This window comes from Nicotiana tomentosiformis, chromosome 8, assembly GCF_000390325.3.
Source record: "Nicotiana tomentosiformis chromosome 8, ASM39032v3, whole genome shotgun sequence".
Classification (NCBI taxonomy): Eukaryota; Viridiplantae; Streptophyta; class Magnoliopsida; order Solanales; family Solanaceae; genus Nicotiana; species Nicotiana tomentosiformis.
Genome location: NC_090819.1, coordinates 82,105,481 through 82,127,233, shown reverse-complemented (window position 1 = coordinate 82,127,233; position 21,753 = coordinate 82,105,481). Strand labels below are relative to the sequence as shown.

The 21,753-nt window shown below is 35.6% G+C and overlaps 2 protein-coding genes across 2 annotated transcripts; one reads left to right on the top strand and one right to left on the bottom strand.

Moving 5' to 3' along the window:
• Positions 1–131: 131 nt before the first annotated feature.
• On the top strand, positions 132–16,630 carry LOC104091395 (la protein 1). Its single transcript, XM_070182466.1, has 11 exons — positions 132–137; positions 11,217–11,278; positions 11,369–11,447; positions 12,100–12,249; positions 12,412–12,554; positions 12,902–13,050; positions 14,051–14,152; positions 14,254–14,647; positions 15,212–15,359; positions 15,774–15,855; positions 16,405–16,630. The coding sequence occupies exons 2-11, from the start codon at positions 11,231–11,233 to the stop codon at positions 16,496–16,498; spliced, it is 1,389 nt and encodes a 462-aa protein (XP_070038567.1). The 5' UTR covers positions 132–137; positions 11,217–11,230; the 3' UTR covers positions 16,499–16,630.
• LOC138897734 (uncharacterized) lies at positions 5,909–6,331 on the bottom strand. Its single transcript, XM_070183743.1, has one exon. It carries the CDS (start codon positions 6,329–6,331, stop codon positions 5,909–5,911), a length of 423 nt encoding a protein of 140 aa, XP_070039844.1.
• Positions 16,631–21,753: the final 5,123 nt, after the last annotated feature.

Genomic DNA, 21,753 nt, shown 5'->3' with positions numbered 1-21,753 from the left:
ATCAGGTTTATATGAGTCACATTAAAGAGTAATATCGATATTCAGTCTAGAATGAGGTAAGGGTTCTTGTCGGGAGAAGAGACTCCATGAGTTGTGATTCGGCGGGTAGTTATGAGTTTCTACACATGCTTTCTGTCGTGGCAGTGTTGCGAGAGTTGGGACGGGACTTATATGCTTTATGAGGTGCATTGCGGGCATCAGATTCGGGAAATTTCGGCTATTGTTGTCACGGGATGTCATTATGGACATGTGAATAATGCGGTGCAAGGTGTGAATTCGGTAAGGGTATACAATCATGTATGGGTACATCGTGTAGTGATGGGTATGGTGTTCGTATGTTGGAAGCATACCTGGTAAAGAATTTCAAATGTTGGAATTTGGCTCTAAGGCTTATTTGACTAGATAAAAGAGAGAATTTCCAGGTTTGCTCGAGCGGATGAGCTCAACAGGATCGTGGAGGCACGGGTAGGTGCACGAGGTGTTAAACAGAAATTTCAGACAACTCCAGAGCAGTTCTTAGCACGTTCGAGGACGAACGTATGTTTAAGTGGGAGAGAATGTAATGACCCAACCGATCATTTTGAGCTCTAATGCGTCGTTCGGCGGTTTGAGGCCATGAGAAGCTTCACTTCGGGTATTATGACTTGTACGCGAGGTCGGAATTGAATTTCGGGAAGTTCGAAATTGATTTGGAAAGAGAATTCTAATTTCGGAAGCCTTAAGTTGGAGGAATTGACTAAAGTGTGATTTTAAGTAAACGACCTCGAAACTGGGATTTGAAGATTCCAACAGGTTCATATGATGATATTGGACTTGGGCGTATGGCCGGATCGAGTTTTGGATGACCCGGAAGCGTTTCGGCGCCTATTGTAGAAGTTGGCATTTTGGAAGAATTCCATAAATTTGGGTTGAGGCGTATTTCAATGTTATAGTTGTCCGTTTGGGATTCCGAGTCTGGGAATAGCTCCGTATGGTGATTCTGGTATTGGGAGCACGTCCGGAAGTAGAATTGGAGGTTCGTAGGTCATTTCGGGGTCATTCGACGAAAGTTAGAAATTTGAAAATTTTTGGAAAGTTTGACTAGGAGTGGACTTTTTGATATCAGGGTCGGATTCCGATTCCGGAAGTTGGAATAGGTCTGTAATGTCAAATGTGACTTGTGTGCAAAATTTGAAGTCAATCGGATGTGATTTGATAGGTTTCGGCATCGAATGTAGAAGTTTGAAGTTCTAAAGTTCATTAAGCTTGAATTGGGATGTGATTCATGATTTTGATGTTGTTTGATGTGATTTGAGGCCTCGAGCAAGTTTGTGTTATGTTATGGGACAGGTTTGTGTGATTGGATGGGGTCCTGGGGGCCTCAAGTGTGTTTCGGGATGGTTTCATATCATTTCGGGCTGTTTTGGACTCATGTTGCTGGTGTCTGATGCCCTTCTTCGCGAACGCGAAGGAAGTGTCGCGTTCGCGTAGAGGAAATGGTGAGGCTTCTAGGTTGTCCTTCACGAACACGAGCAAGTGGACGCGAACGCGAGGCAAGAGCAAGGCAAGCCTTCGCGAACGCGGCCAAGGCGACGCGAACACGAAGAAGAAAGGGGGAGATGGGCCTAAGGCCATCTGGCCTACGCGAACACGTAGAAAGGAAGGCGAACGCGAGGGTCTGGGCAGCTGCCCTTTGCGAACGCGATCAGAGTGCCGTGAACGCGAAGAGAGATTTCTGGGCGTGAGGTTGTTGAGCCTCGCGAACGTGAGGGATGTGTCGCGTTCGCGAAGAAGGGTCGCCTGGGTAGTGAGGTTTTTAAAAGACGGGATTTGGCTATTTTCCTCCATTTTTCTTTTGGTTGGGAGATCTTTGGAGCTCTTGGAAGGGAGATTTTCGTCATCTATGTCAAGGTAAGTGATTCCCACCTATTGCAAGTTAAATACTTTGATTATATATGGATTTAGACTTGAAAATTTGTGAAAATTTGGGATTTTGAAGAAAAACCTAGAAATTGGTATTTTTGGATTTTACCACGAAATTGGACATGGAATTTGGAATAAATTATATATTTAAGTTCGTGGTGTAATGGGTAAAGTTTATCTTCAAATATTTTCGAAATCCGGGCATGTGGGTCCGAGGGTTGCTTTATCGTTTTTTCGAGCGGAGTTGGAAATTGTTATAAATTGATTAATTATGAGTATTAGAGTATATTTTGATTGGGTTGCATCTTCTTTGACTAGTTTTGGATCGGCGGTCACCGGTTTGAGGTGTTAGGGCGGTGTTGGAGCTAGTTTTGGAACATCGGAGTGAGGTAAGTCTCTTGTCTAACTCTGTGAGGGGAAAATTACCCCTAGGTGTTGTATATTGATGTGTGTTACTTGTTGTGGGGGCTACGTACGCGCAGGGGGACGAGAGCCCGTACGTAGCTACATTCATGTTATTGTCCGGGTAGGCTTAGGTTCATATCATGCTATAGCTGTATTATTTGAGCAGTTTCTCGCCTATTAAATTCCTCTGTTTTATATTACTACTTGAGACTAGACTTGTTATTGTAGAGATTTCACGAGTTCATGATTAGTCACTGAATAATTCTACTCCTCTTATGGCATGTTTCCGTGATATATATACTTCATTGAAAGATTTTTGTTAAAGAAATTACAACTCACATGTTTATTCGTGAGTGGGGTCAAGGACCCGTCAAAACTTCTTATTCTAATGGGACCGGGTCGTTAGCCTCGGCAGGATTATGTATTTCACTCTTATGGGATCGGGTCGTTCGCCTCGGCAGGATTATGTATTTCACTCTTATGGGATCGGATTGTTTGCCTCGGCAGGATTATGTATTTCACTCTTATGGGATCGGATTGTTTGCCTCGGCAGGATTATGTATTTCACTCTTATGGGATCGGGTTGTTCGCCTCGGTAGGATTTATGTACCACACTCTCATGGGAGCCGGCCATTCGCCTCGGCAATTTAATAGATGCATCTATGGTTCGTGTCGTTCGACCATCGACAATGCACAGTTTAAATATTTATGTTGGATCGGGCCGTACGCCTCGGCATTTCCTATATCATATCCTCATGGAATCGTGCGTAATATTTGGCAAGAAGCCAGTGTATCTGCGAGTTTTCCCGATTTGAGTTATGACAATCCATCTGATGAGATCCACGATATCTATATATATGCTCCGGTTAAGGAGGGAATTTCTAATGGAGAGCCTGAGTTCCTCGTAAAGAGGGGGATCTGTACCACGTGATTTGTACTTGTTTATCTCATTAATTTACTCTGCCTCATATTTATTTACCTCTTTACTATACCTGATGTTATTGGACCACTAGTGAGTGTCGATGTCGATCCCTCGTCACTACTCCTCCGGGGTTAGGCTAGATACTTACGGGGTACATGTTGATTACGTACTCATACTACACTTTGCTGCACATTTTTGTGCAGGTACATATGTGACTAGTGGCCTTGTGAGAGCACATATGATTTCAAAATGAGAACCAAATCAATTATTTATTTTTGGCTTGTCTGACGGCAGTATTTGGCGCCATCACGATCTTTAATGGATTTTGGGTCGTGACAGCAATATCCTTTCTATCTGGAACCGGATCATAAATTCTCGCAGCAGCTCAGATTCGCCTTGCGTAATTCTGAATATGTCTGCCTTTCTAGACTAAACCTTCTTTCCTCTAGCATGAGCCTTAATGAACGAGTCTGCAAGCATCTCAAAAAAATCAATTGAATGCTCAGGTAAAAGAGAGTACCATGTCAAGGACTACTTTGTGAGGGTTTCACCAATCTTCTTCAACAAGACCGACTCAATCTCATGTTAAGCTAAATTGTTTCCTTTCTCAATCGAGTGTAGGTTGTGATGTACTCATGTGGATCCGAAGTCCAATCATATTTTGGTATGTCCTGCATTTTGAATCTCTTCAGAATTAACTCTGGTACTGTGCTCGGTTTAAACGACAACTGCGTGTGTTTTTTCGAATCTGGACCTTTTAGTACTGGTGGTGCGCCCGGAATCTGATCCATCCAAGCGTGAAACTCCTTCTCATTTTGATCCATTCGTTTGTTCATTTCTCTCATGAATCTCATAAGCTCGATTTTGAAAGGATCACTTCCATTGTTGTTCCTAGATCCGCTACTGGTACCTCCCGCCTCGTCGAAACCGACTTCGCCCTTGGGGTGTTGTTATCGATTCTCTGAGTCGTTTGATTTATGGTTACGATCGCATTGTTGGAAGCACTTGTCTATGCTTGTTTCAATTCTGTCATCACCTGATCCTGTCTCGAGGGGTGATCCATGATTGTTCTCTACTATTCCCTCAGGAGTTTGACCGTTTCTACATCATGTTCCTCCTCCACATCATCAGGAGTCGACTCCCATACATACCGATGATACTTTCTTTCACAAACCGGGGTTGTTCCGTCACCTTCATTACGGGTGTCACTAATTGAGTCATCACATTGGGACAATTCTTCCCGTTCAATGCGTGGTTCAATATTGTATGTGTTGTTGACATCGTTAGCTTCCATATATGACTTTTGCTAAAGAAAGTACTGAAACTTGTTAGTAATAAACATATGGATCAAAGCAATTATGCAACTGTCTAAGACCCGCGGTGGACGCCAAATTATTTACCCGTAAAACGGTACAGTTAAATTCATAACGTGATTTATAGACAAGCGAATCGATTTGACCCTAAAATGATAAAGAGATAAGACTGAAATTAAGATTTATTGATTGAAATTAAAGAAAATAACGATCCTAATTTCGAACTCAACCTTTTCGAGAGCAAAAGTGAAAATAAAGATAAAGCAATGATGAAGCTTTAAAATTGAGAGCTAAATAATAAGGTATGAGAGCAAAATGGTGTATCTTTTGTGTACAGAGTGTTTTGTGTCCCTACAATGGGTGTTAAACCCCACTATTTATAGTTTTACATAGGGAAATAGGATCCTAGGATCAAGATCCTCTTTAAATGATAATAAAAGGGTCATTGATGAGTGTGTAACGACAGGTCTTGAATTCCAATATTCTCTGTAACAGCTGGTCATTTAACGCCAGCAAATATTCCCTCATTGAATGCTATCCTATGGTAAATCTTTAACCTTCTATCGCTGACTATATTCCCTTTGAAATCCAGCCAGTACTGGTTACATGCCGCATTCGGTACTAATTATTTTCCAACTCGTCTTTTGTCTATCTTCGGTTCCACGTATCATTTTTATATTCTACCATTCGTTATAAACTAATTTTACCCCATACATTTTTATCAAGGATAAAAATGATAGTGTATTAAAAAAGTTCATCAATAAAAATGATAAAATAGCTTTTTACTTCTCAAGTTATATTTCCTTCTAAGTTTATGAACACAAGTGTGAACTTTCCTACAATTTGTTTCTTCTTTCACCACTAAAATAAGGTTGCTTAGTGATTAAAATTCGCTTAAAAGTCTACATTTTAAAAGGATTCTTCTAAATGCATAACGATTCTTTCATAGATTAAAAGAGTTTAATAGGTAAGAAAATTGTATACACATGTGATCATGAAATAATGACTAATTATTAGACATTAGTGAATTAATAAATAGGTGAAATATTGGCTAATAAGTAGGATATCAGCCGGGTATTTAGTATACAAGTAAAGAAGTCAATGCCCTTAAAGAATTATACAAAAAGATTATGGCCACAATCTTAACCATAACAGTCGCTGATATGAAAGATCATGAAATAATTAACACTAAAATATTACTTCAACACCTCTTAGTAACAAGTGAATATGAGAAAAATGTTGTACTGATGAGAGTAGGATGCATATAATTTCTTGCTGGTATAGCATGTTTAAGAGATTTTGTTTTGATGGTGAAACATACCCACATCGTCAAAGATTATGATGGAGTGATAAGCGGTTCTCCATCTTAATTAGAGGTCGACTTTAGGAGGGATACCAACCTTGCCTTGTATCTCTCTACTTCTCCATTAGCTTTATACTTGATTTTATATACCCATTTAGAGCCAATAGCATTTTTTCCTTTTGGTAGGTCAACAACCTCCCATGTGTTATTATCCTCCAATGCTTTTATTTCTAACTCTATTGCTTCAATCCACTTTCTATCCTTTGATGCTACTGCAAAGCTTTGTCCTGTTAGTGCTGAAATCTTGGCCAACATGCTTCTGTAACTTGCTAAGAGATTGTCATATGAGAGGTAGTCTGATATAGGATATAAAGCTCCATTAGCCTTCTTCTTCGTGACATAGTTCTGCATCCACAATGACTCTTTGGTGTGTCTTTCTGGCTTCGTCCTTATTATATGAGACTCATGTTCCATAAGGTCACCCATAGTAATCATCTCAGTAATAGCCTGATCATCTGTCTATTCTACAATGTCTTCAGCTTCAGCTTCAGCATGTTCTGCAATAGTAATAGCTTGATCATCTGCCTGTTCTGCTATATCTTCAGCTGCAATAGGAACATCTTAATCATTTGTCTGTTCTGCAATGTCACTAGTATTTTGTGCACTAAATTCTACTTCTGACAATGCAGTTTCAGTAACATCAGCATTATAATCCACCACAGTAGTGTCATAAATGGAATTTACAGACTCATCATGTCTCAATGCATTATCAGCAGCATCATGGTTTGGAGTGTCATTTTCAGTACCTTATACTTGTTCATGAGGATCTGTTATCACTCTCCCCTTATCAAGAACAAGGACAAGTGCCTTGGCTGGTACTGATTTGGTAGGAACTTGTCCAAATGGAAATAAGTGTTCCTTAAATATAACATCCCTACAAACAAAAAAATATTTAGTGGATATGTCCATCAGTTTGTACCCCTTTTGAGTCTCTGAATACCCCAGAAAGACTGAGGCCCTGGCCCTAGGAGCAAACTTATCCTCTTTAACCAAATTGGTTGCATAACACAAACAACCAAAAATTTTAAGATGAGACAATGATGGTGATTTGTTGTGTAACATTTCAAATGGCGTTTTGCCTTCTAACAGCTCAGTAGGTAGTCGATTAATCACATAAATTGCAGTTTCCGCACTTTCCCCCCAAAATCTGATAGGCAAACTTGCTTGAAACTTCAAGGCTCTAGTTGTGTCAAGAATGTGCCTAAGTTTTCTTTTCATTATGCCATTTTATTGTGGAGTATAGACACAACTACTTTGTTGAATAATCACATAGCCTTCAAGCAACTCACTCATATGTTTGTTAAGGAATTCAGTCTCTTTATCAATTCAAATTACTTTCACTGCATTTGCATACTGTCTCTGCAACATTGACAGAAATTTCTTTACAACTACTATGACATAACTTTTCAACGGATGCAATCTAATCCAAGTATACCTGAAATTATCATCAACAATAGTAAAAAAAATAAGTATTTTCTATCATGAGTAGGATGTTTATAAGGTCCCCAAACATTCATGTGCAGGAGATTCAAGGGACTTGAGCTTCTAGATTTACTTCTAGGAAACATCAATCTATTTTTCCTAGTTAATGGACACACATGACAGTCATTATTTACAGACATATCAACAGTCTTATTACCAAGAAACTATACATTCTTCATAGTACTAACATAGGCATGTCCTAGCCTCCTATGCCACAAGCTTCCATCTTCAATATTCTTCTGAACTGCAGCATTGCACACAACTTCCTTTATTCTGTTGAAATCATCCTTTACCACATACAGATCACCTCTCTATCTACCAATCCCCCCAACCTTGCCACTGTAAAGGTCCTGAAATAAGCAAAAATCAGGAAAGAAGTTCACAGAGCAAGAGAGAGCCTTGGTTAATTTGGATACTGACAATAGGTTAAATCTGAACTCAGGAACAAATAATACATTGTTAAGTTCCATATCTCTGAGAAAGGTTATAGTTCCTATATGAGTTATACCTGCCTTTTCACCAGTAGGTAGATGAACTTGTTCATCGTGATAAGCAGTCAATTTAAATTTGTGACTTAGTACATCTAAACTGCCACTAATATGATGTGAGACTCCTGAATCAATTATCCACTTAGTACTACCTACATTGGCCATAAGAGAGGTTACAATACCTGTCATGTTGGCATGATGTTGGTCTTCACCTTCATTTTCTATGTTTAGCATACTCAATATCCTTTTGTATTGTTTTTCTATAAAATAAGGCATTTCCTGTAGAATTCCAGCTCTATTGATTCCATCATTTTCCTATGCTACATTCTCTCTACCAGCGTTCCCCATCACATTGATTGCTACAAACTTTTTCCTATTCTTAAAGTCTGATGGATATCCTATGAGCTTGTAATAATTTTCTTTCAAGTGTCCCTTCAGCCCATAATAGTCATATTTCAAGAAGGTTTTTTTTCCCTTTGTAAGGTTTTACCTCTTCCTGCCTGCATAGCTAGAGGTTCTCCCTTCTCTCCTGCAGCTGAATAAGAAGCATATCTCTGACTCTCATACTCAGTTATCATGGCATAAGCCTAATTGAGAGAAGGTTCGGTTGACTTCATAAGAATCTGTCTCCTTGGCTGACCATAGGAATCATTAAGACCACTTAAAAACTGCATTAGTCTCTGCTGAAGAAAATTGTCGACTTGTTCCTTTGACTTTGGACATCCACAATTTGGTGAAGGCACCATTGTGTCAAACTCAGCCCAAAGCTCCTTCAGCCTTGTAAAATACATTGAGACAGAGTCTGTCCCTACGTAATGGTTGCAATCTCCCTGTGCAACTGAAATATTCATACTCAACTCACATTATCAAATCTCTCCCTGAGATCCTCCCAAACCAAATGCGCATTTGATGCATAAACAATTCTGCTAAGTAGGTCTTGAGACACAGTGCTCATGATCCATGAGAGCATTATTACATTGCAAGTCTCCCAATCCTCATACAATTCTTTGTCAAATGACTCCTTTTTATAAGTAACAATGACAAATCTCAGTTTCCTCTTAGCTTGAAGAACAATTCGCATTGATCGCCTCCATAATCCATAATTCTCAGCTCGTGTAAGATGTATAGGAATCAACACATATCCAGGAGTGTCAGAAGGGTGGACGTACAATGGATGAGCGTGTGATTAATTTTGGAGGTACTCATTTCGAAGGATTTTGACAAAATTGACGAACGTTTTTGAAAATCGAAGACAAATTAGAGTAGAATTTTAGCTACACAGAAGTTTCGAGAAGTAGAATCATCACCCGCTCTGATACCATGTGAATTTTTGTGTGCTCGAGCTTGATTTAGAACACAACAATGGAGAATTAGAGCTAGCTGCCCAGAGAGAAGATGAAGGTTCTAGAGAGAGAATTTATGCATGTGAGTGGAGCTAAAAAATAATTTTATTACACTGTGCAATGAATCTACACGTGTATATATACATCCACTAACTTAACCTCCTCACTAATAACTAATGTCCATTAGTTAGTTATAACTAACTCTCGTTAACAAACTAACACTAACTCCCTAACTACAGTACTAACTGTTAACTACAGTTAACTCCTAACAACTCAGCTATTCTCACACCAACCATCTTTCACTGGATGCATTTATTTATTTTTTTGTTACCTACACAACTTGATAGTTGTTACTACTCAACACATATTAAATTTTAGATATAAATTTTTTCAGTTACATATAAATATTTTAAGTACAAAAAAATTGTTAACAATTTATTATAATTAAATATATGTTAGCATCAGAGAATAAAATATTGGTTCATACATTCAGGCCATATAATTTTTTTGAACATGAATTATTCAAAAAGAAGAAGAAGTAATATTTACCTTTTCTCTTTCGATCATTTTTATATAAAATATTTATTGGCCAAAGTAGGAAGTACATTTTCTGAACGAATGTATCATCTCTACCCAAAGCATGGGCTTATCCAGTGATTTGCACTTATCATTTCTTGTGATTTCTTTAGATTCTAGAATATAATTTAATTTTTCCGTAGTTTGATTCGTCTCATGAATCTAAATTAAAGCTTAAAAAACCAAACATAGAAGTATTAGAAGCTAAAAAATCAAACAAAGGAGTATTAAAAACTTGAACGAAATATAACTCGGGTTAACCGAATCTACTAGGAGTATCTAATAACTAATACTAAGGGGTATTTTTGAGACATTATTGAAAGATTATTATTTATACAAGTTCCGTTCAATATCCGAAACCACGTTATAACTTATAGGGAAATTGCGAGCTATACAGCCCATAAGTAAGTTAGTACAAAAATTAGCTAATTTATAAAATATTATCAATATTAGCCAATTTATAAAATATTATCAATATTAGCCAATTAGCTATTTGTAGCCAAATATTTGTCAAATATTTTACTTTCTTTTGAGTAGGTATTGTTGGAATAGATTGAATACATCTTAAGAAGTTTAAATCTCAGTTTTGGAGTGATTTGGTAGAGTTTTCAAGTGGTTTTGAATTAAAATTCGAAGTAGAAGATGAACATAGAAAAAAATAATATGTGTATCACACTATATATCATTTGTGTATCACATATATATCCATATATACCTGTGTGTGAGATACACGGGTGATACATGCTTGATACATATGTCGTAAAAGAATTTTTTGAACTCGATTTTAACTACGAATTTTAATACTAAATCAGTCCAAATCACCTCCAATCTTCCTCAAATTTTGTATATTGAGTCATCTATATATATTCAATGTATTTCAACCATACCTATTGAAAAATGTCCCTTTTACTTAGATTTTTGGAATCTTGTATGTATATTTTATTTGTATTTCATCACCTTGTTTGCTACCTCATTCATGAAATTTCCTTTCTGTCTTGCATCTAAGGTTGTTGATAATGCTTAAAATATATGGAAGGAGATCTTTATGTGTGATTCTTGGAGAAAAAGAATCCTTATTTATATGAGCTTTCAATTTTTACATGTACTTGACTAGTTTTGACAAATTTATGATTAATAGCTAAAGAGTTGGTAAGTTGGGACTTATTTGTGATATTTCCGTAAGATTTCCTAACTTATTAAGGCTAAAACTTAAAAGAGAGGTCTTCGAAATTGTAAAGAATGTTGAAGAGGTAGCTATGATCCGGACCCGATCAATGTATAGCCCTAATAAACATCCGGTTTTGCGGGTCAAGTTATTATTATATATACAAAACTACAAAACAACTTAAGTCGTTCATTTGATAACTAAACCCCTTATTTCTCAAATCCCAAAACCCTAGACGTTGCTTCTCTCTTCTCTAGTACCTTTTACAACGATGGCCAAAACTTTGAACGAAGAAACAATCAAGAAGGTCATTCGTCAGGTTAGCCTTTCTGGGATTTTGATATCTTTAAAACAGCAGCACCTTTTCGTCTAACTGATTTTTTTTAAAAAATAACCATCTTCTTTGTAGGTCGAGTTTTACTTCAGTGATAGTAATCTTCCAAAAGATGGGTTTCTTAAGAAAACTGTGGATGAAAGTGAAGATGGATGTATCCTTTTTTACTTTATTTTTTTATGAGTCAACATTGATTTTTATTTATCATTTGTACTAAAGATTCAATCTTTAACCAAAATAAATGATGAAAAAAATTAAGTAGAATTTTTAAGGTCTTGAAATAATGTTGTTGATCTTGTGAATAAGTTACGCTTATGCACAACGACTTGTATGTGTTGTAGTTCTTCTAAAGGCTCGCAAGTGGGAAGTTTAGCTTTGATTTATGTGATATTGTACTAAATATGAACTCTTTAACAATAAAAATTATTAAAAATATTAGTAGAATTGTTTAGGCATTGGAAAAATGTTGTTGATGATATTATGTTATGCAAGTCTTTTGAGATAGAGTAGGTATATGTACAAGCACTTGTATGTTTTATAAACTCACCTAAGTATGGAATTGTATGCTTCTTTTGGATAGCTCCGAGGTGCCAAACCAGATAAAGGAGGAGAGTTGTAGTAGGTTGACGGGCAAAACAAAACTAGTCAATTTTCAATGAATCCTCAGAATATTGGGTACTGGAATGGAATGGATCCAAACAGATATTAGGGATTAGGAAACCCAACTAGATTGACATCGAGGCATTGTTTTTGTTGTATGTTTTTGTGGACAAAATGTATTGTAGTACTTAACTATAGCTTTATAGTGGTAAGTTTAGCTTTGATATGTTCGTTTTCACGGATGAGGTCTCATTTGGGTTTGGGGGCGTCAAAGCAGGAAGAGATATCAGATGATACTATACAAGCTGTTGCTGAAGCTCTAAAGGCTTCTTCTTTTCTTAAGATTTCGGAAGATGGTAAGTGTCTTTGTTTTTTTAAAATAATTTTGCCTTGAGGTGGCGCTGCCCTTGCAAAGTTGGTGTCTTTGTTTGGTTTTGCTAATTTGTGTGTTGCTCTCTTAGCTCACTACTGAATGACATAATAGTAAATGGGCTGATTTGAGCTGATTTATGTTACAGGGAAATGTGTTGGTAGAGTCACAGAGCTTTCGAAGCCCGAGGAGGTTATAGAGCAAATAGATGTTAGGACGATTGCTGCATCCCCATTGGAATACAGTGTCAAGCTTGAAGATGTGGAGTCCTTCTTTGGTCAGCATGGCAAGGTGATGTCTGTAACTTTGCACTTGCTTACTTTGTTAGTGTTTTACCTTTGATGAAATTTGGTATCTTTATCCAAATTTGTTAAACAGGTTACTCTTTCGTGAAAAGGGAAAAGAGCGGGATGGGCTGGGATGAGGTAGATTAAGAAAATAAAACATTTCTACACTGGTTCGCATGATCAGCTGCTATTGAACAGTTTATTTGTTCTGCGTCCTTCTACTGTAAATTTTTCCGCATGATATTGCTTGCATTGATATCCAAAATAGTATTGCATGAAAAAAGATATATCCAAGATAGTAAAATGTGTGCCTGCCTGTTCAATGATTTTTTAATCTTCTTCTTCTTTTAGGTTAACAGTGTGAGGCTGCCTCGGCATGTAGCTGACAAAAGGATGTTTTGTGGCACTGCTCTGGTTGAGTTCGCCAGTGAGGAAGATGCGGCTAATGTTGTGAAGCAAAACTTGATTTATGAAGGAGTTGAATTAGAACTGAAACCAAAGTAAGATAGTGTTTTCTTTGGTGTTACTTCCTATAACACGGTGACGCGGGGGGCACTTTGGTTTCTATGTTATTTTGGAGTTAACAACTTCTGGTGACATATTGTCTATATGAACTAGCATTGCAAACACTTTTCATACATTGGTAGACTTCTACCTTCATTGCTTTTCCCTATATTTTAAACCAAACCCAACTTTGGCAACAGAGATTGTAGGAAGCACTATGGGGGTCTTCTGCTCTTGTATAATCTATAGTTTTGCTTGTTTGGCTGGACTTCCTTTTGCGATATTGGACCCCAGGATGTAAAAGGGAAGACTGCACCTCTTTTATATGCACCGCCTATTGCATTTTGTTTCACCTTCCTTTTCCGTTTTAGTCTGCCCAAAAACAGCACTTGTTTTGGTAAATGGAAAGTCCAATTCCAAATATTCGAATATATCAATACAGAACACTATTACAATTTTTTTGTATTTGTGATGACATATTTTATACTTTGTTAACACCTACCAACCATTATTTTCAACATATATTACCAAAGTTATACTATATATTTATTTTAAACAAATCCAACTCTCATACAATGGAGAGGGGGGGGGGGATATTATTTATTTTGCCCCCTTGGGGGGGCATGGGGGAGTCACCGATGTCACTAGGGCCGAGAAATCTATGATGTACATTAACCTGCGTTGTCCTGGGAAAGCATGGATCTGTATTCTATTTGTCTAGGCTTTGCTGTCTTAGGGTTCAGATTTGCCTTTTCAGTTAAACTTGTCCAAACATTGGCTATGTAACCTAGTAGGCTCACTTGAGTAAGTAAATAGAATCTATTATTTTTTCACAATCTTGCATCATTATTATGTCTTAATTCCAGTGGAAGATACTGTTCATTTTAATGGCCAATGCTTCAAATATAAGTTTTCATTGATACAAGTTCTAGCGGTTCCATTCATAACTTACTTTCAATGATTGCTCATACATATCACTGGTTTGCTGTTATTCAGGAAAGATTTCGATGTAGAAAGAGCCAACGAAGAGAAAGAAGTTGAGCATAACCGTCCTCATCTTGGTCCAAATAGTAAAAACAATTCGAAGCCTGAACTAGAGTGAGTATAATGCTACCGCTAAGTAGTGAGTCCTTACTAATTTGGTATTTTGTTAGCATGCTTGCCATGTGGTGTTAACTCGATGGATGTGATGGTTGCAGCTATCCAAAGGGCTTGATCATTGCATTTAAGTTGAAGAGAAAAAGCTCTACAGAACAAAATGGTAATCATCAAGCGGCTGCTGAAAGCGCAAGTGCTCCCGAAACAGAAGGCAATAAAGATACAACAAAAGACAATGTCAAGGTGACAGAAGAGGTGTCAGAAGTTAGAGATGAAGACAACAATAAGGATGATGAAAAAGATGCTGAGAATGGAAGTGGGGAGACTGATGTTCAGAATCCTGAAGCTGTAGAGAAATCCATGGACAGTCCAACTGAAGAGGATGATCAAGCTCCTGCTGAAGAAAAATTATCAATTCCTGCTTGCAAGGACAACAAGGACATTGTTATGCGTGAAGACTTGAGGAGCATTTTCCAAAAATTTGGCACTGTGAAGGTAAGTTTTCTCCATTTTTATTTGTTCATTTTGTTCAATATATGTAATTCGTAGGGTCCTTTCTTTGTGTTATCTATTGCTGTTACTTTTTGTATCCTTCTATTGGGATTAGCAAAATGAATGTAGTTCCTTATCTTATAATTGATGAACACTGAAGTATGCTTACTATTGTGGAAGAGAAGTATGGAGCTGTCTCCTTTTGGTCTTGCCCAATCTCAAACAAAAAATGCTAACTGAGAAAATATCACAGGATTATTAGCAATCCAAAACAATTTGCTGGGACTACAGATTATAGTAATGAACCTATTGTAAAATCGTTGCAATATATTTGTTATTAAGGACACAATTACCATTTCTCGGAAAAAATAAAGTCTGTAATAATGACATGATACTGTGTGTTTTGGTTCTGTCCACAATTCATTTTTTTTAATCTAATCGAAGCTTCAAAGTTTTCTTTTTTCTGAAGTTGAGTAAAATCAGGATATGTATGTGAAACAGAACTGTAAATGATGCATCAAGAAAGCATAGAGTGACATCTCAAGTTTCATGGGTTTCCTTGTGCAGTTTGTTGATTTCACGATTGGATCAGAATCAGGTTATATAAGGTTTGAAAATGAAGGGGCTGCACAGAAAGCACGTGCTGCTGGTGTACTTGCTGAAGAAGGTGGTTTGACGGTGAAGAATTTCATTGCTGCCTTAGACCCAGTAACTGGTGGGTGCCGACTGTTCTTCGGCTCTTTTGATTGCAATCTTAACGCATTCTTTTCCTATTATCTTGCATGTGTTGGAGACCTCATTGAGCTTTTTAGGTTAAGGAGTGAAATTGGGTGAGGGGAAGGGGGAGCAGGTTTTACTGTTGAGGATATTGGCTACATTGAATGTACCTACAGAATCAGCTGAAGTGGCTATTAGTGGGTGCTTTTGTTCTATCAATTGGCCAATGTTATGAGTTGAAGCTATATATTGTTTCTTTGGGGGAATAAACATTTGTTTTTGATCCACCACTTCAAATATAACAGCTGTTCTTTATTTTGTACTCCTATTATATTATCTTATTTATATCATCTTTTTGTTTGTGAATTGCTTCTATAACTTGATTTTTACTTGTGTGCTACTTTTTTATCAGGTGATGCTGAGAAGGAATACTGGAGTATGTTCCGTAATAACCAGGACAAACGCCGTGACTTTAATAAAGGGAATAGGGGAAGGTAAGCCCTTAGCTCATCTATTGCCTTACTTGGTTCTTTACGTGGGCATAAGGTTCTGTTGGATTCTTTCTCAAAAGGCATGTTGGACTATACAATCCAATTAATTGGAGGGTTCTCCGGAAAAGATAACAGTAAATAGATGACCATGTACATGTTACTTGTGACTTGAGGAGTATTTACGTGTTCATAGCTGATGTATTTTCTGGATTCTTCCGAAGCCTATTTGGGATATTTGGTCTAGTATAGTGGTGCGTGAGAAAGAAACTCTTGTATCAATGAGCATGAGTACCACGTCACTGCAACAGGAAACTAAAATAAAATGTGTAGATCATAGTGAAAGTAGTGTATCAATGAATGTGGAGATATGGATATATTTTATGATGATATATTATCCCCTGGCCCTACTTAAATGAGTTGGATATGGTCACAGTTGACAACTTTCTCTTAGTGCCATCGTTATTTGCTTTGGAGCAGAAAAGCTTTTGTAGTTTGCCATGTATTTTTGAATGTATTCTGTTTTAACTCTATTGTTATTGTTCATGGACATAGGGGAGGAAGATACAACAGAGGCGGGAAGCATTCGCGTCCAAGGGGAAACGATTCAGGTGGTCGCCCAAACAAATTCCAGAAAGTTAGGTCATGAGAAATTTATCTTTACAAAGAACATGTCAAGCTATTTTGTCTCACATTACTGCGATGATACTTTGTTGAAATGTGTTAGCAATTTTGTGGCCTAATCTATGTCTCAATATCATAAAAATGGTTTTGTTCTCCATTTTCTGTTTTCCTTAGTCAAAGTTATATGGTAGTGCAACTTTGTTGAATCTGTGTCTATCTTTTTATTTTTTGGGTTCTATAGGGAGCGTTTATAAAAGTGGTCAGCTGTTTTGTCAGAGCCGGGGAGGAGGAAAATAGAAAAAATTATGTCTTTTTTAAAGTTATTGTTTCACCTGTTTCTGTAAATGAAGAAAAAAACATCTACATGAATTGACTAAGAGAACACACCAATAATGTTGTCTAATCCGTTGATTAAAAACATGATTGTAGGTAAGATATATTCGTTTAAGTGTCTTTGTTATATTCGGTATTAAAAATGATATTGTCAAAGTTATATTATTATGATTAGTATGCGTGTGCAAGTGTTCAATTATCCATAGTTGAAACAAACGGTTACTCCCCTTAAATAAATTCACACCACTGACAGGCGACAGCCAGTCAAATGTCAACGCAAGAAACTATACTTGATTCAAAACAAAATATGATTGCTCTATTAATACAATCTTGTTTTCTTGGGTTGTACAGAAAGCATTATTTTATTTTTAATAAATCATACTTTTCACAATAGAAATTTGCTGGCTATTTTCACTATAGCCTTGTATGCAATACTTGAAAGCAAGAGGAGCAAAAATTTCATACTAATTATACGCAGAAATTTCATACCAATTCTTTACTTTTTTCAGATTGTAAAATTCAATACGAAACTCTAGATAAGTGTTAATACAAAATGAATTTAGACCCTTCAAATTAGTGTTCACAGTGGTTACTATCAACTATCAAGTATTGTATTGGACATTAAAGGGATGAATTTTTTCCATTCTTTCTTTTTAATTTATTTTCCAAAAGAACTTTCAACAAACATATTGAAAAATGTTATGGCTACTTTTCCGTTTTTAGTATGGGATTTGGAGCTTATTAGTTTTGACTCTTTCCCCAGATAATATGTTTTACAGATTATTAAATTGAAAAATTGTTTGTTACTTTTATTGACTTCCAAACATGTGAAAATTCATTCTTTGATAATGGTGGCGTTGTGACTCGAACTCAGGACCTCTGCATGCTCTAATACCATATGAAGTGTGTGATCATCTCACCAAAAGTTTAAGCTCTTAGAGAAAGTACACTTTTATTTACTTAATTATGTCTTACGATTTTATATCCACTTTCATAGAATTAATTAATTAATTTGGATTGCTAACCTATGCAATTTGTTATATAGAAGTCTAAATGTTCTATTTGCCTATCAAATTACTCTAGCCCCTATGTTTCAGTGACATTAGATCGTCTAAAATGAATTCATAAAGAATATTCTTGTGTTAATTTGTTAAGTAAGAGGAATCGGGATATTCCTACCCTGCATCATCCAAACAAGCTGCTACATTTTTTTCTATAGGTGGTCAGGCAGTTTCGATACCAGAAAAAATGCCTGAACTTGGATAAAATCCATAAAAGGGTTAGTTTCAAGGCAGTTTTTTATTCTTAGTTCTCTTTAACTCCAAATAGTTTCGGTAAAAACTTACTTGCACCCGGGTGTTTACATCCGATTTACTTAAGTTAACCATAGAAGACAACCAAGGCTATAAGGAGTCCTACTTTTACAACAACAACAACAACAACAACAACCCAATAAAATCCCACAAGTGGGGTTTGGGGAAGGTAATGTGTACGCAGACCTTACCCTTATCCCGAAGGAGTAGAGAGGCTGTTTCCGAAAGACCCTCGGCTCAAGAAGACGGAAAAGACGAGAAGAGAAGGGAAGGGACAATATATTAGTACCATCAAATAGAAACCAAAGAAATAATAACATTATCATAAGAACTAGAAAATAGTTGAAATGCAATAAGGGAGTCCTACTTTTAACAAATAAAAAATTTAAAAAGAAAATAAAGCCATAATAACTTAACGATAGAAAGTTTAGAGTTAAAGTCACCGATTTGTTACTACATATCGTTTTTCTTCTAGGTTCTGGTTCAATCGGAAGTTTCCGTTATTCCCCTATATACTACGACTAGTTGGGAGTTAAGAGATTGGAATACATACAGGTTTGTTAATTTCATGCTTTTAATTACAAGTATACTTGCATGCTGAAAGAATTATTCTTTTTAAGAAAAAACTGTTAAAACATAAGTTTAATTTTCTATTCCAGATTAAGTTATTTTTAATATATATTATTAATTTTCATGATTAGTAACAGTGTAAGCATGAAAGTTAGGTGCAATTCTATGAATCTTTTTTTTGTATGAGTCTGTCAACTTTTGATTTTTTTTTTTAAAGGATAATATCTATTTAATTTGAGAAAATTTTCTTTATAAAAAGTAAAAAGAAAGTACAGTAACATAAAATAAAATCAATCTACATGATGTTGTCGTTTTAGAACACAACGGAGAATATATTTAGCAAGATAATAAGTACTTTTAATGTTATTAATTAAGATTATGTGCAAAATACATAAGTAATTAGCTATAGTTAAATAAAGTGATAAGTGTTATTTATTTATTAGTTGGGCGTAAACATGCGGTGCATATAAGTTTCTAACGTTTCTAACTCCAATTTTTAGCCCCAAATAGCTCCCTTAGCTTCATTTTGTTTTCATTAGGCAACCGCCGAAAATGAATAAAATGTATTTTAATATTCCAATTGTTGGGCTGTCTAAAATTTATCGGTGAACCTTATGAAATAATTTTTGAATTTTAGAGTATTAAATTTGACAAAGTTTCTTCAGAAAAAAAATTTTCAAACTCCTTTTTCACTCTTGTTATCGTTGCACTCTATTTTATGACGTCTATATGCAATGCAAGCTTAGGAGCCTGATAAAGGAGAGCAGTGACGTAGCCAGAAATTTCACGATGGGTGTTCAACCTTTGAATAAGTAAATATTTTTTTTATGAATGGGTGCACCAAATTTTTTTATAATAAAATATACAATATTTAGCTAAATCAAAAAAACACTTTAACATAACTATTGTATAAATCAAAACCAATATAAAGGAATCAACAAAAAAAAATATTACTACTGAAAGCACAATTTAAATATATTATTACAATTGTACTCGACGAGGTCTTCTCTCTTAAATTATTTTTATAATAACCTCATTAGAAATAGTACGAAATACTTTTTTTTTCTACATAAGGCACTATGCAACCGTCCAAAAATTCATCATCCATTCGATTCCGCAAGTCATTCTTGATAAATTTTATTGCAGAAAGAGCCCTTTCAACAGTTGCAGTGGCAACTGGCAGAAGCAAAACAAGTTTCACTAAGCAGAATACAAGAGGATAAGTAATATTCTTCTTTGTCTCAACTAATTTTTTTGAAAGTTCACCAAGTCCACCTAAATTGGAGAACCTTTGATCAATATCCCGTACATCAACAATCGAGTCAAACAAAAATATAAAATTCCTAAATGACTTGTAGTGAGATCCCCAACGAGTATCACCGCCTCTAACAAGACCAAGCTCTTGATTCAAGCCTCTACCTATTTCTAGCTCACCCATTTCTTATGCCTCTTGGAGTTTTTCTTTTTTAGATTCTCGAAATTCATCCATACGTTTAAAAGAAGCTCCCAACAAATTCAAAATATTTGAAACCAATAGCATAAGTTCTTCCACTTGAACACACTTTTTTGAAATAGAAAGAACATTTATTAACACTACACAAGTCAAAAAAGCTAAACTTTACAACCACTCCAGCTTGATTAGCAGGATCCAAGAGCAATATACATGTTTTGCTTCTTAATATGAGTTTTTTTTCCTCTCTTAATATGAGCTTAGGCATCATGAAAGAAACATTTAAAAACCAAATTCGTATACACATCCACCAAATTTTTTCTTATTTTTTTTTTTTAAAGAACAAATATATGTTATGAATCGGGTAATCTAAGTATAAGTTATTTTATTCTAGTTGTAAATTATTTAAGAGATTTAGAAATATTTAGTAAATTTTCAATCTCTAAAGATTCTAACAATAAAATTCAGATTATAAATTGAGCAAAAAAAAAAAAAAAAAGAAAGACAGAAGAGTCTAACCTGAAATTGAATCAGATTCAGAGTTAGAGTGCAAGATTTCACGCGCATCCGACAATAACGCAACAGGCTAGCAAGGCAAAAAGCAAGGGATGGTCTTTTGTTTCTCCTCTGTGTTTCTTCTTTCTATTTTTACAAAGTTAGGTTTAGATCTAGTAAAGAACTTTTAGAATTTTTTATTAAGTAGCTTTTAATTAAATAATGATCTTTAATATTTATTTATTAAAAAATTAAAAAAGAAAAAGAAAGTCAAAGGTTGGTTGAGATTTGGAAATGACACACTTCTACTTTGGAATATTTTGCACACTCTTCGGGGCTACCTCACCTAGTTATGTTAAGAGTGTGCAAGCTATTTTATATATTAAAATATAACAACATTTTATTTATATGCACCGTATAATTTTCCGACGAAGGGCGTGCGCCTGACCATCCTTGGAGAACTGCAGCTCCGCCACTGAAGGAGAGGAAAGTAGGAAATTGAGATTGTTTTTGCTTTCTTAGTGACTAGACATAAAATCAAACGATTTTTTTTTCAGTTTCTCTGGTATATTTAGAAAGTTAAAAGCCGACATTACTAGGAATGGTCCGAATGGAGGAACATAATCAAGAGTACGAAATTGTCATATTACGCGAGTACTGGAAAGCTAAAGCCACTATATTAGGATAGAAGAATAGTCTAGAATTGCCAAAATTGAAAAATATGTATGAAAAATAGTCTTGATTTTTCAAGTCTTCATAGCATAAAATATGTAACTTGTGCTCCAAATATTTCTTAAGTTCTAGTAAAATACAACTATATAATGTATTTTCCAAGAAACTAACACAATAATATGAGATAAGTCATAGCATTACTAAAATATTCAATAACAAAGATAAAATAATAAAATTACGTAAAACAAATATTGCTAATTAATAAGCTAGAATGAAAATTAACATAATCTAAAAATACTATATAGGTCCTGCTAAAATAAGCTAATAAGTAATAATATTAATTACGTAACTAAGCACTAAAGAAAAAGATAAACTAAGTTATGCATTTTCACTATAAACCAATGTAAAACTAAAATAATTATTCAACACTATCGTCATTTCTAGTAT